The sequence below is a fragment of the Physcomitrium patens genome, chromosome 19 (assembly GCF_059467195.1).
Source record: "Physcomitrium patens ecotype Gransden chromosome 19, ASM5946719v1, whole genome shotgun sequence".
Taxonomy (NCBI): domain Eukaryota; kingdom Viridiplantae; phylum Streptophyta; class Bryopsida; order Funariales; family Funariaceae; genus Physcomitrium; species Physcomitrium patens.
The window spans coordinates 15,758,995-15,774,401 of NC_143428.1; the positions used below are offsets into that span (position 1 = coordinate 15,758,995).

At 31.7% G+C, this 15,407-nt stretch overlaps 2 protein-coding genes across 3 annotated transcripts; one reads left to right on the forward strand and one right to left on the reverse strand.

The window, feature by feature from the left end:
• The first annotated feature begins 2,716 nt into the window (after nucleotides 1-2,716).
• LOC112295758 (uncharacterized) lies at nucleotides 2,717-4,351 on the forward strand. The gene is made up of 3 exons (XM_073529013.2): nucleotides 2,717-2,742; nucleotides 3,154-3,757; nucleotides 3,967-4,351. Exons 1-3 carry the CDS (start codon nucleotides 2,717-2,719, stop codon nucleotides 4,006-4,008), a joined length of 672 nt encoding a protein of 223 aa, XP_073385114.2. The 3' UTR covers nucleotides 4,009-4,351.
• Nucleotides 4,352-4,494: 143 nt separating this feature from the next.
• On the reverse strand, nucleotides 4,495-7,992 carry LOC112295757 (alcohol dehydrogenase class-3). 2 transcript variants are annotated; one of them, XM_024547682.3, is made up of 9 exons: nucleotides 7,678-7,992; nucleotides 7,316-7,452; nucleotides 6,880-6,926; nucleotides 6,428-6,762; nucleotides 6,116-6,198; nucleotides 5,905-5,980; nucleotides 5,498-5,658; nucleotides 5,155-5,316; nucleotides 4,495-4,892 (listed from the first exon to the last, which is right to left on the reverse strand). In XM_024547682.3, the coding sequence occupies exons 1-9, from the start codon at nucleotides 7,733-7,735 to the stop codon at nucleotides 4,776-4,778; spliced, it is 1,176 nt and encodes a 391-aa protein (XP_024403450.1). In that variant the 5' UTR covers nucleotides 7,736-7,992; the 3' UTR covers nucleotides 4,495-4,775. The 2 variants fall into 2 exon arrangements, with proteins under 2 accessions (XP_024403450.1, XP_024403451.1); XM_024547683.2 differs by lacking the exon at nucleotides 7,678-7,992 and having other exon boundaries at nucleotides 6,870-6,926; nucleotides 7,316-7,454.
• Nucleotides 7,993-15,407: the final 7,415 nt, after the last annotated feature.

Below are 15,407 nucleotides of genomic sequence, written 5' to 3' on the forward strand. Positions count from 1 at the left end.
GAATATATATATATATATATATATATATACATATAGAATTAGTATATAAAAACTCATTCATACTAATAATCACTAATAGATCTTTTGATATATTTTTTTATTATTCAAATAACTTATAAATAAATATGTTTTTAGTGATATATAAAATTTAGAGTATAAAAATTATAAGAGATATAACATGACACAAGCTTAAAAGAAGAAAAATATGTCAATTGTATTATTCTTTCATTTATTAATTGAATTGTATTTTTTTGTGAAATTTTTAGATGAGAATGTATGTTTGTAAATTATGAAGAAGAAATTAATATGTTTGTGAAATAGAGAATTAAGTTGTAAAAACTATTAATACCAAAATTACATTAGCAAAACTGGACCATTTTAAAAAGCTTTGTTCTATCTCTTAAACTAAATTTATGTATTTATTTTTTAATGCAAAGTAATTAAAGAGCTTTATTGAGAAGAAACTATTTGCAAGTCTCTTAATTTTTTTTTTTTTTTATGACCCTTTTTAATCTTTGATTTTAAAAAAATAATATTCTTAATTTTTTTATGATATATATATATATATATATATATATATATATTAAAAAAATAAAGAAAGAAAAAGAAAGAGATAAAAAAAAATATTGAAATAATCCATTCATTTACTAAATTGACGTACCTTATTATATCCAGCATTAAAAAAATGAATCATTTCCAAAAACAATCATTAGAATTTCAATCCCCTCATTCTCAACTCTTGCTCTATCCATTCTCAATCTTTATCTTGACCCTTCTTGTTTTAAGCTCCTACTTTATATATTGTTAGTCTTCATCAAATCCCCCCTCCCCTCCGCTCTTCCTTCTCTATCTATCCCTAAGCAACCTCTCTAGCTCTAAACATCTCATGTACATTCGTTCACCTTATTATAAACCTTCAAAGCATAGAACATCTTTACCATGCAATCTACTTAAAATGATTCCATCTTCTCTATCAACATAGAAAATGATCTATCAAAAAACATCAAATCCAAAATAAAATCATTGAATTCGTTTTAAATAAAAAAATTGATCTACTTCTCTAAGCCAAAAGTCCTATCCATCAAAAAATCATGAAAAAACAATGCCGTGAATTTTTTTTAGACACATGTAGACCACACTCTACTCTTGATTTGCTTCTACAACATCCAACGATAAATGAAGGTGGTTCCAATGTCTATTTCTACATTTGAGAAGTTCAATCTACAAGCCTCATATTAATGCTTCAATTTATTTAGTCTTCATGCTTACAATGTGCAAATTGAAGCTCAATCTCCTTTCCATCTCAAAAATCTCCATCTACATTTCATTGTCTAATATTTTATACTAAAATTATACATATTTCAAATTTGAAATTACAAATATAAGTTTTAAATTCTAAATTTTTAGATAGAATCATCTTGTCTAAGCTTAACCATGCCTTTGAGATCAAAATTTACACATCTTAATTATTGCATTATTTTTTATAGTATAAATTTGTGGCGAGATTTTAAACAAATTAATATAAGTATTTTTGAAAGGCTTATGATACATAATAATTGTGCAATAGTACAACCAATTAAGAATCCAATACTTAATTTACAAATGTTAAGATTAACTAAAACATAGCCGAGTCAGTAAAAAAGAATATGGTCAATGCAATGGTATTTGGATACAATTTTTGATTTAGTATAAAAGTAATGTTAAAACCAATGTTATAATTTAAAGTCCAAAATGAGGCAATAATTTTGAATTATCGGATATTGTATGACTTATGGATGTAATATGAACTATATATTTCAATTAAAAGCTTCATCTTGTATTCTATGTTCTTAAACTTATATTCAATATTTGAATTACTACCTACAATAAAGATTTTTGTATTAAAGAAGACAATTGCTATAGAGTGATATAATCAAGGTTTAGTAGTAGTTCTCATAATAAAAAAAATATTGAATTAAAGATTGTAGAATTGTCATGGATATATATATATATATATATATATATATATATATATTCCAATAATTATATAGATAATATAATTAGATAAAAGTAAGTAAAAGTATATTAATTTAATAATATCTTGGAGAGAAGCTTCTTAAAAGCTTTACAGATGTGATTTCATCTTTATATGTGTCTATAGGTGATTTATAGGTTGAATACTTGGCCAATAAGTTAGCCATGTATCACACATGTTGATAGCTCCTACTTAGATAGTATATATGGAGTTAAGAGTGAAGCCTTTTTAATTGTTAGTCTTATTTTAAGACTTTTTAATCTTCTTGTCTTTAGTAATAGCTATTCTAGTTTAATATTATACTATCTTTGAGTGATTTTTTAGTGTCTTTGAGTGCCATAAGAGTATATTGATTTTTTAGTTTTTTGAGATTCATATCCTTGACAAGAACACATGTACAAGAATTAATTCTTTTACTAATTTTGAACTTGTAATTCTTTATTCAACACTATTAATAATGAAAATATCCTCATGAGGCATTATCAACATATCTTTGAGAGCTTTGTTAGAATATGTGATTGTTATTGGTGCATTTTTTAGTGAATAGATCAAGTTATATTTGTAATATGTATTAAAACTGCAACTCTGGAGGGAGTAGGGATGATCATAAGGAGCAAAGAAATCACGGAAGAAGAGAGGGGGGGGGGTCGGAATAAAGATTGGGAATAGAAGGAGTGGAAACTAGGAACAAAGGGAGTTAGGATGAAGATTGGAAATGGGAAGAGCAAGTATTAAAAATGAAGAGAATTGAAATTTTAATGATGGTTTTTGAGGATGATTTATTTTTCTTATAATGATTACAATAAGATGGGTTAATTTAGGAAACGGATGGGTCATTTGAACATTTTCCTATATATATATATATATATATATATATATATCTATATATTTATCTACACACACATAAATTCTTTGAAAATATAATAGTAATTATTTAATATGGGTTCTCAAATATTTGGAAACCATACATGATTATACACAAGTTGATTGTTATGGCTTTTTCTGTTTTCTTTTCATTTACTTTTTTTTGAAGAGGGAAATAAAATTTAAGATTAGTGAGAATTGGGAAAGGTTGAAATAAGTAAAACTAGAAAGTAAGGAGAAGCGAATGGGAAGCTAAGCATAGGGGAGGGAAGTAGAGGAGATGGAGGAGAGGAGAGTAGAAGAGATGGAGGGGAGGAGAGTAGAGGAGACGGAGGGGAGGAGAGGAGACGGAGGGGAGGGGAGGGGAGGGGAGGAGAGGAGACGGAGGGGAGGGGAGGAGAGGGGAGGGGAGAAGAGGAGATGGAGGGGAGGGGAGTAGAGGAGACAGAGGGGAGGGGAGGAGAAAGGACAGGAGAAGGATTGAGACGAAGCACATCACCTATCAGCAGAGACCACTTGGCCACAGGTTCCTCCTCGTCCCTGGAATATCTGCACACCTCATGCATACTGCCACGTGCCAAGACATTAGCAGGGCAGAGGGGATGGGGCCAGGGGGACACCTCTTCCAAGGCAGTAGTAATGCCCATCCCTGGACTGCAGTTAGTCATTCACTCATTCTGTAAAAAGTTTTGGCCTCCTCCCTCCACTCCTCCCCTGCCTTTCTCCCATGCCTCCCCTCCTCTCCTCTCCTCCTTCCTGCCTACGCATGCACGTCTGCGCGTGTTTCCACCGCTTCCCTCCACCTGGGTGGGCCTACGGGCTTCGGGTTTCCGTCTGATTGATTCATGGTTCCTGGTCCTACTCTTCTTCTATGCACAAGTTTGTTGCAACCTTTGACATCTCTCACATTGTGTATGCTCGCATTCCGAGATGTTCAGGAGCCGGATCTGATTTCCTGTTTGGGATTCATTCTTCTGTTTGCTGTCCTTCGAAGTTTATCAGCACGTCATTGCTTTGTTTGTTTTGTTCTCCACATATTCCGATGGTGGCGATCAGGCCTTGCTAACCTTGTGAAATTGCTCTTTCAGCAAGAACTGGCGTACAGGACATCGGTATGTCCAGTTGTTTGACGAGTTTGGCCCAATAATGTTAATGCTTCAATCGAATCTTCATTTCATGGCAACGGTGTGGGCGCAACTTCCCTGTCAAAAAACTTAGACATACCGACAGTTGATGCTTGAATTTAACACTGACTACTTAATAGTGCTCTGAGGAAATTCCAGCCTGAGAGATGTATTGATAAATTGTTGCTTTGTGCTTTTCCTGTTAAGCAAGAGCTAATGTAGCCTGATCGGCAGCTGAGGATATGATTCTCTTATTGACTCGTTGTCGTAGTGAGCTCTCAAATATGGTGCTCGCTGAAATGTCTAACATTGAAGGTAATGATCAACTTAGATAAACATTTTTGATCCAGTTGAAGTATTAATTAGGTGTTGCTCGGCCTATGCATGGAACATTCTAATTTTACAAATGTTCAGAATGTTGTTTTTTGCCCCACACAATTATTTGCTAATATCGAGTCACAGCTCTGAAACAACAGAAAATGGACACCATCATTACAGTCGTTACTGTTCCGACTCTTTACTACAGCCAGTGAGTGCACACAAGTTAAACTTGCAAAACAAGTCTGGGGAAGATTTGGAAGGTCTGACCAATATCTAAGCTTCCCAAAACTATCGCCTAATGTAAACATATCGTATATACTATGTATTTTTTACGAACATTAAACACCGCACTTTCACACATTAGTATGTATTACCAGGAAACTATCGCCATAATTTTTAAGTGACTGTAAACAATGATTGTCAAACCATGCACTAAGACATGAAGGAATCAATCAGCGGTCGTAGTCCATCACACAGCGCAAGCATTCTCCCTTCTCCAGCAACTCCACGGCCTTGTTTATTTCCGAGAATGGCATCTTGTGCGTAATGTAGTGGTCCAAATTGATTACCTACGCAAAACAATATCCTGCTAGTTAGAAGATGACGTCCAACGAGCTGAGTAAGTAAAATGAGAAATAGGATTTACACATACGCAGCCCAACTGAACGTTAGCTCAAATAATATCCTGAAATGAGAACCCACATAAGAAATACAAGAAACATAATTTTCTCCTTTAAACACTCAGAGGATTTTTACAGTACGTAAAGAATGACATCTAAAATATAGCCACAGAAAATAGGTTCCACATTTAGAAGATGTGAGCAATTGTACCCCTTCTACACATTTGTCAACCAAGTCTGGCAACTGAGACCTTCCTTTGAAACCCCCGAATAACCCTGAAGTCCACGACTTCCCCCACAAAAGCTTGCTGGGATGGAATGAAATTTCCTTCGAGGAATCCATCAAACCAAGGATTACTGCTACCCCCCCAGCCTGCAATCGATGTAATATTCAGTCGCAGGATGAAGAAATTAATGGGAGAAAGCATGTCATTAATGGAGTAAAAATGAACTACTCGTTTATCGAGAAATTATGATCTATTTATTGCATCAATCTTATTCATAGCTGCAAATTTATACTTAGTTTCCAGTTGAATAGAGTCAAGGATACATACTGGATTGGCGCATTCCATTGCAGAGTAGATGACCCCAGGGTTGCCAGTACAATCGAAGGAAAAATCAACCCCTTGATCATCTGTCATTTCTTTAATGATTGCTTCAATGGGCTTGGCAAGGCCGCATGTATTCAGGGTATCTGTGAGTCCCCACTCAAGACCTACCACCCTCTCCGGCAAGGACCATAAAATACAAAATAAGAAATGGTATCGTAATTGCACAAGTCTTATCAGTTTTTGGTCCCAGCTAGCACACCTTGTTGATGCAAATGCTAACATTATCGAATTTGTACCACTTTCCTTTGAGGTAACAGTGTGAGTGCGGTTTCTCCTCTTAACGGTTTCTGCGAAGGATGAGGGCAAATTACACAATTAGAGCTTACGCTAGTTCTCTAAATGAGTAATACCTTGTTTGAGTTTGTGGTCATCTCTATCAATCCCAATGATCATGGATGCCCCAGCTACCTTCGCTCCTTCCACTACCTGAAATACATACAAGAAGCACCAAGATAAGAACAAAGTTAACCACTTATGCAATATGGTAAAAAAAGATATTTAAGGTTATGCACGCTGCAATATTCTAAAGAAGGGTCATGCTCGTGAGATATGCGTCCTTGCCGAAAGTCCAATGGTGCCCAAACCGAACACCGCCACTGAGGAACCAGGGGTTACTTTCGCGATGTTCCACGCAGATCCGATTCCTGCACAACGCAGCGAAGTAGATTTGAAATCTTTGATGAGCGTAAGATGCAGCTAATAGCCCAAATGAAGAGTGACAGAGTATTGAAGTGATGAGGATATCAAATAGTTTGTAGTTTCCCTTTCTTTTTTAGCTGAGTATTACACCATAATTATGTGTGAAAAGAGTGCATGCCAGTGTATATATTTTGTAGATTAAAAGCAGACATGTTAAGTATAGAGGCCTCTTACCTGTGGGTACACCGCAACCTAAAAGGCAAACTTTAGAGAGATCGGCCTCGGGATTAATTTTAGCTACACAAGCTTCGTCGCAGACAGTGTACTGACTGAATGTTGAAGTACCGAAGAAATGGTTAATTGGCATTCCATTGGAAGCTTTAGAGAAACGCGTTGTTTTCTTGTCCGATGGCATAAAACCATTGCTCCAGTTGTACACAAGGGTGTCACAGATATTAGACTTTCCGCGCAGGCACTTCGGGCATTTCTTGCATTCAGCCATCCATGCAGGGATCACCTTATCTCCCCGCTTCAGATTCTTGATGTCACTGCCCACGCTCTCCACTACTCTGTGCATATGGAATTAGCCAAGCATCAGTAAATTTCTAGCCGATCCAAGTGTAGCTCTTCTAAAAGTTGCCTTGCATAATCATCACTGCAGATTCACTGAAATTGCCTGAGGTTACCCTGCTCCTTCGTGACCGAAAATGCGAGGAAATATTTTGTCTGCATCCTGAAGTGCGGAAAAGACATTTGTGAGCAACAAGCATGGTAGGAATATAGAACACACTCTTTTCAGCTATGACGCAAAGCAGTCCGATTATTAATCCTTTCATGGTTCGTCTCGAGTTAAAGACAAGAAAGACAACCACTCCAGTCTCATGTCGGTCATTTGGTCGATTTTACGTCAATTCCAGAACAAACCAATAGACATTAAATTACTAATCTGAAGTTCATTATTTTAAAGTTTTGTTCCACGTGTTTGGCATCGCAATCATTTCGAGACCGGTACATCGACACTTTAGGAGTTTCTACGAATTAATAACGTCACACAATAAGTACTTATGAATTTATCAAAATCAATTTCAGTCTGATTGAATGCATGCTTAAGATGGGCATTACCTTCCCTTTCAAGTAGTATAGATCAGTTTGACAAATTGCACCGTTGGTGATCTTGATGCGTACTTCCGAAGGTTCGGGTGGAGCAACGTGGATTTCCTCTAAAGTCAGCGGCTTGTTGGGCTCGTATGCCACTGCCGCTGAACATTAAATTGCAAGAAGCATTCACGAACCAACAACACAATTAGCCCATCGACGTCGCGATAGAGAGCTATGCACAGAAGACTGAACGAGCATGATCCATGCAACGGCACCAAAACAAGAGCTGAAATTACATCGTCTCATTCTGAACAAAAAAGAAAAGGAGCAGCGGCGCTGAACGGAATGGGTAAAGCACAGGGAGGCGATGGATAGTGCAATGGTACCTTTGCAAGTGATGACATCGTCTGCAGTGGAGGCCAGGGAGGCAGAAAGGTTTGCCATGTCGAACGTCTTAAAAAACAAAGAATGGCGCAGAGAAGTGTCGATATAGACACGAAGGAAGGAAGGTGGTAATGATGGTGGAGTAGCTCTGCTGTGTTACGCTGGGCTTGCCTTCGCGTCTTCAGTGGAAGTGGCACCTTCCTCACGTTCTCCACTGCATGTCATTTCGCTTCGCCTCACTTCACTTCACTCCTTGAGAACTGGATGCATCGTGGAAAGTACCCAGCTTCCTCTATTCGCCAAGACAAAGGCACAGCCATCGGGAATGTGCCGAAAAGGAAGGCAGGGCCTGCGCACAGTAAGTCACTCTGGTCCCCACCCTCCAGAACTCTCTGGTGCCTCTGCTACTCTGAGCTAATCATTCAGGTAGAAAAGGGTACGGAAAATATCCCATCCCTCCCTCCCTTTCAACGTCTAGTCATGCAAATGTGGAAGGAAGCCAGGGCCTACCCATAGTAAGTCTCACTTGCCACCACCCTCTGGACCTCTCTGGTGCCCCAGCTGCTCTGAGCTAAGAAGCAAGCAGGCAGAAAAGGGTTCGTATAATATCCCATCCCTCTTTCCCAACATCCAGTCATGCAAATGTGATCTCGTCTCGATGATGTGATATTTACTCCTTTTTGTATCTTCATTTCCTCGTAAGAGTGTTCACAACTCTATAATGCCAAGTAGGGTTTTAGAGCAATAATTGAGATTTGTAGCATTTTGCACCTCAAAACACGTGTATTACACTGATACGGGTTAGTTAATTTTAAAAATAAAACCAAGAACACAAAACCTCATTTAGCAGTATGAGTGAGAAGTTATGCATCATCCAATGTAGAAGCAATCAGCAACAATGACATAACTTTTGGCTATCTCAGTTCTTTAGTAGAAATTATAAAGTTAATGTACAATTGATATTTAATCTAAGGCATACAACTTACAAATTTAACTTATCAATCTCATTTACTAACTTTTTATAGATAAAACATTAAATATTATTCTTATTGGGATTTAAGATGAATAAAATAAATCCCTTAGTTGGTAATTTATTCTAATTCACAACAATCCATCATCCTATGGTTTCAATTATATATAACTATTGTATCAAGTTTTTATTAAATAGTTCTTTAAGCACTCTCAATTAACACTATTAATTACTAAAACCTTCACAACCACCATATATGCAATGTTAATTAATTCAAAAGTTCTCACACTTGAATAATTCTTTTTTTTATTGCATAATTTTGTAGATGAATGAGGGCACTATTTACTCTCAATCTTATAACTTTACTCATCCAAAGTCCTCTGTTGTTTCCCAACTTTTGACATCTTTAGCCAATAGTGTTTGTTGTCTTTTAACTCACATTGTCTACCAACTTAGGTCTCTCATCTTCCAATATCTTTTCTTACATTCATTCTTCTATACTTGTATTTTTTATTTCATGTATTATTATTAACATATCATAAGGCTAGATTCTTGATTTTTTGTATCTGCTTATAAGCATGTTTCTTATTATTGATTTTGTATCTTAATTTCTTAGTATCTCTTAAAAAGATGTGCCACTTTTGCTTGTTGTATGCTTTGATTCTTATTTAGTATCAAGACTTTGTTTATTCTTTGTTTGTTGAAGTTTTTTGTGTTGATGGTGTTATTAATGTTGATGAGATGGTGTCAAGGGCCAATGAGACTTCTACTTTGATTTCAACAACAAAAAATAGATTTTTAGATAAAAAAATAATTGCTCCAAAAATTCTATATTGTTTTATGAGGTTGTAAACTTAAAATCTATACTAACTAGAAAGATTGTAGGAACTAAGTTGAGAAATATAATAGAGAAAAATAAAATAGTTTTCAAACTCTTGAGGAGGCAAAAAATAATTATAAGCTAGTTTACATAAAGTTAACTTCCTCAAGTATTTTGAGCCTAAGCTTTGATCTACAACTTTTAAATTTGATTTTTTTCAAGGCTTTTATTAAAATATCTGCTAATTGTTATGTGATTTTAATAAATAATATTTTTATTATTTTTTCCTTGTCTTTTTTTCTTGTGAAATAATAGTCTATTTTGAAGTATTTAATCTTATTTTAAAAAATTAGATTCTTTACTATTTTTTATTTTATTTTATTTTTTTCTTATCCTACCTTGTTTACTAATTATTTCAACTACACTGCTTCACATGTATTTTTTTGCTAAAGCTTGATATTCAAAATTACATGATGATCTTAATTTTGAGTTTCATTTTTTAAAACTCTACAATATAGATGTAGAGCTACAAGTGAAAATATATACACTAGTCAAAATTTGATTGTTAAACTCTCCTCCATAGTTTGCATCAAAACATCTTTGAAGTTGATTCTTGTCCCCCTTTAGAAACCAAAGACTAAAGGATGGATTTTTGCTTAAATTGTCAATAATTTTTAGGTGACATCTTGGTGAAGTTGTTATAGATTATATATGTATTGGCTAGTAAGTGAAGTCATGGAGCTAATATTTGGTCTTATTTTTATAAGATAACAAAGTTTGCCAATAAGTGCTTGATATTCTATTGTATTTTTTGATGGAATTTTATTTTATTTGTAAAGTTTCAAATGTGGTAAAAATAAAACATCATTCAAGTAGTAAGCCAAGTTACTATACTTATGAAGAATAAAATGAATATAATTAGTTTGATGTAAAAATATACTACAAGATAGTTTGAATACTTGGATATCAAAACAATTCTGCATTAAGTTGAAATCCTTCATTTTAAATTTTTTGTGACGATTTTTTTTAAAAGAGGTAATATAGGCAAAGTTAGACGTGCTAAAAAGTAAGTCATCTATTTATAAGACAAGGATGGTAATAAGAGTTTTGTCTTTGAAGTTAGCATGGACTTTGATCATGCTTCAAAGACATAAATATGTATTAATGCAAGCATATTATACTTGAAAGCTTTGATAAAGATCACAAAGAGATCATAAAAAGTAGAAAATTAAGTATTCTTTGTTAGGAACGACACAACCTCGTAGTTGTAGCATATATATGGTGCTATTAAGATCACTATTTAAGAAGGTGGTGATAACATCAAGATTATAAATGAATCATCTTTAATAAATTATAATTAATGTAATAGAATGTATTGATTTTCAATAAATAGTGGAAGCAAAGATTTTTTGAAAGTCAACAACATGAATGTGTTCATTACTTCTACTTACAATTTTTTCTTTGAATATTGGTTTTATTGTTGGATGATTGCTTGAGCTAAGTTTATATTTAAAAAACCAAAAAGTTGTAATAGATTGTATACATGGTGCAAGAGGTCTTAATGTATAAGATTTTTTTTTTTTAATGGAACAAAGTATAGAAACCATGGCTATGATCCAATATTTATTTGAACATGCTTCTTAAAAGCTAAGTGGTTTACTTCCTTCTTCAATAAGACTAAAAACTTTTTAATAAAAATCAAGAAGTATTTAACATAGAGGAAGATTACGTGATTATGTGAAGCATCAAGGTAGAAATAGAATTAGTGTTGCTAGATATGAATTTTTTTGTTTTTGGTTATCAAAATTCTTTAAAAATTTGTCAATAATAGATGAAGGTGGCTTTTGATTAAAAACAAGTAACACCATTGGTGTTGATTTCTTTGATGGTTTAGATTTGAACATTTATGTAGTTAGTCTTGATATTCTTGTGAATTAATCAAGTATATATTTTGATAATATTAATAGAGTATTGTCTATAAATCATACATCTTTGGAAATTATTACTTGCTTTTAAGTTGGATCATAATATTTATATCCTTTGGTACAATTGTCAAGGCTTATATAAATATGTAGTAAGCTTTTGGATGCTAATTTAATCTTTTTTAGTATTATTTAATAAATATATAATATTATGCCAAAAATAGGCTTTTATTTTTAAAATAATTTTTATAGAATTTTATTAGAAGATGATTTTAAAATATGAGGATTGATAATATTGCATGCAACTTAAATTATTTTAGTCTAAAGATTATCAAGAAGATTGTTTTTAGTAAAAAAGTACCAAATTATATTTAATAATATATAATTCTTTCTTTTACCTATTCAATTATAATATAGATTATAAGATTGAGATAATTACTTCCAATTTTTTTTGGTTTGTATAATATAAGTTGAATTTTTTGGAAGTATATTCATCATTTTTGTTAGTTCTTAATATATATATCTTCTTATTTGTAATCTTTTTTTTTTCTTTATAAAAAATTTGAAACTTAGAGAATCCTTGATTTTTTATTGATTAAAATTGTACCCATATTTTCTTTGAGAAATTATCAATAAATTTTAAAAAATATTATGCTCTTTCAAAGGATCTTAGTCAAAAAGATTCTATTGTATTAAAATAAATTAATTAAAAGATATAAATTGTTTCAAAGAATTTTACCTTTAATATTTTAATTTGACTTTGTTTTTTTAAGATATACATTAAGTAATTGAGGTCTTCAACCAAAATATTTGATAACCTTTTCACTATAAAATTTATCATTTGACGTAGTCTTTGAGAGTAAAAATGCCTAAGATATTTGTACCAAAGTATGGCATAAGAATTCTTCTTGAAGCTGCAAATTATTTTGTAGATTGTAGGATTATGCTCAATCTCTAAGCAACCTCGCATTATAGCTTCTTTGGATATATAAAGTTCATTAGTGATATCTTATTGTGCAATAATTTAAAAAATTCTTACTCTATATTTGTGTATATATTTATCTTTATTAAAGTTCACTATTATTTCTTTGTCTATTCAAAAACCTATTGTAATGAGGTTCTTTAAAATGCTCAGAGAATATAAAACATAAGTAATCCTTTATATTTCTCCACTTGCTATGTGGATTGCAACATTGCTAAATTTTGTTACATTGTATACTTGGCCACTTTTTAAGGTGTTTCTACTATTTTTATTAGATATTGACAATGATATTGCATATAATTTTTTGGTAATATAATATATATGCTCAAAAATCTATGTACCAAAATAGTGATTGAATTTGTGTATTAACATTGTTTAACTTTGATGGATATGTATCTATGATTTGTGAAGAATATCTTTTCTCTTCATATCTTTTTTTTCATGAATTGATCTTGGATAAAGAGAGTATTTTTCAATTGACTTGTTTTGATATTATGTACTTGAGTCCTTAGACTTCTCTTACAATGTTCTTTCTTGTGTAGTTTGTGCTTGAAGTCTTTCATTTTGATGATGAATGTCTTGATTTTGTTTTCAAATGACTTTATTATTTTAAAATATTCTATTTAAAGTCTTTGTTGTAACTTCTAATGGCAATCAAATGTATCATCAAAGTGATGTGTAACTTGGTTTGTGTTTCAATATGATATCAATGGTTAAAAATTCTCTCTTTAATTTATTGAGTTTGAATATCTTTAATAATATCTTTCTATCCTCTCTCCTTGATATATGTTTTTTTAATATAGACAACATGGACATTGTTAATATGTAAGAACCAAAGCTATGGGCTCTTTCTCTAATTTATTGTTTTTCTTGTTCATCTCTTCATTTATAAGTCTAATTTCTATCTCTAACTTTGATGGCAACTTCTTCTCATTCAATATTACATATTTAATCATATCATAATCTGGTGGAAGATTTTTGAATGTATAATATGCAATTACTTTCTTTGATGAACCTACAACTGCTTCTACTATTTAATCTATTGTTTTCTTCACATCCACTAGATAAGCATCCATATTGCTTGTCTTTTGAATTGTAAAGGATTTTTATATCAATTTTTTTTAATATATTATAAAAATTATATTTAAATTTTAACAACATCTAATATTTATAAGGTTTTAAATGTCGTCTTAATATTTTAAATATTACTTTGATTTTTATGCCACTATTCATGACACTTACAAGAACTTATCTATTGCATTATTTTTTCATTCATGACAAGATTTGGTGCATTAATAAAAAAATCATAAGGTCGTTTTTTATGAGAATATTCTTCATCTTAAATTTCCATGACTCATAGTTCTTTATTCCTATTAAGTAATAAATTTTTGAGATTATTGTATAAGTATTTATATTTGACCCTAATGTGATTCTTGACACATTCATTATTAGAGTTTTTCATTGTAGCACTCTTAGAGATTTTATTTATATATATTTGAACTTATTATCTATTATTGCTATAATTGACTTACAATTTGTCTATCAAACTATGCTTTGATACCATATTGAAAAAGTTCCAATGAGAAGTATGTGGCATAGAGAAAATAATGTGAAATCAAAAGACAAATAGGTAAAAAATAAATTTCTTTTTTATGTATTATAATAGTATAGTTTCCACAAGAATAAAGAGATTTAAATATGTAGTTTTGTAGATGAATGAAGTTATTCTTTATTCTTGATCTTATAACTTTATTTATCCAAGGTCCTTCATTATCTTTTTGCTTTTGATATCTTTAATCAAAAGCATCTATTGTCTCCAATATGCATTGTCATTTTATTTTTAATGCCTTTAGCAAAGACTATCTATCATCTTTCAATATGCGTTGTTTATTAATTGAAGTCTTTTGTGTTCTAATAGAATAGTCTTGTATAGCTCCAACTATAAGCCACCAAAAAAAAAAAACAACCAAATCTGTAATTTGCAAAGAATAGAAACAAGAGATGGCACAAAATTATATCATTATGCTTCTACAAAAGAACAAAAAACTATAAGAAAGAGACCAAAATCAAAAGCACTTTCTACCACCATAGCCAAATACAATTGAACTCTATTTGAAGCAATTCTATAATATTGGATATTAAATCTCTAGCTACAAACGATCTCTCTAACAATTAATAATGCTAGAAAAATAAAGATTAAAATTAAAAATTTTAATACCACATATATAATGTTATATAACAATATATATTATTGGAAATAAAAACATTAATTAGCATCCAACAACTATAGCTTGTCAAAAAATACAAAGCTTCTATTAAAAAAATCAAAAAATAAATATAAAAAATAAATAATTACAATTGACTTAAATCCTTATTAGTAACTATTCTTCCTTTGAAGTTGGAACTTTCTAAAAGTTAAGATTCTTGCCTTCATAATTGCAATGCCTTGATTCAACTTACTACACTCAAAGATACTGCATCCATAAAATAACCTAAAAAAAATAACATTGTTATCCAATAGAATTTTTTTTATCAAACTATCTTTAAAATCCAAATCAATCTCTTGAATTTTATAACTTTTCAAAGATGCCAAAAAAATGCTCTTTGAAGTTTAAATTTTATATTAACATTTCTATAAAAATTTATATTCTAATTACTTATGGTATTTTTTTAAAATATAGAAATTCCTATACTTATTTTTATCAAATATTTGTAATTTTTGGCACTTTAAGTATAATTTTTATTTTGAGTCTATAAGTGAGTCAATTTGATGAATTACACTTCAAATCCTTGTCAATAGCTACTACTCTAAGTGTTAGGGACATATTCCTTAGAACTTTCTAGAGAGAGGTTTCTAGAACCTTCTAGAAAACAAGCCTCTGGAACCTTCTAGAAGAGAAGCCTCTGGAACCTTTTAGAGAGAAGTTTTTAGAAGCTTCTAGAAAGGAAGTCTCTAGAACCTTCTAGAAGAGAAGTTTCTAGAAGCTTCTAGAAAGGAATCCCCTGGAACTTTCTAGAAGCTTCCTAGTTAATAAAAG

Coding starts and splice junctions, on each gene's coding strand:
- LOC112295758 (XM_073529013.2), top strand. CDS start 2,717: ATGAAGATTGGAAATGGGAAGAGCAA. Junction 2,743..3,153: donor ATTGGAAATGGGAAGAGCAA/GTATTAAAAATG, acceptor GGAGGGAAGTAG/AGGAGATGGAGGAGAGGAGA. Junction 3,758..3,966: donor TACTCTTCTTCTATGCACAA/GTTTGTTGCAAC, acceptor TTGCTCTTTCAG/CAAGAACTGGCGTACAGGAC.
- LOC112295757 (XM_024547682.3), bottom strand. CDS start 7,735: ATGGCAAACCTTTCTGCCTCCCTGGCCTCCACTGCAGACGATGTCATC. Junction 7,453..7,677: donor CGATGTCATCACTTGCAAAG/GTACCATTGCAC, acceptor TTTAATGTTCAG/CGGCAGTGGCATACGAGCCC. Junction 5,317..5,497: donor CAATGGAATGCGCCAATCCA/GTATGTATCCTT, acceptor CATCGATTGCAG/GCTGGGGGGGTAGCAGTAAT.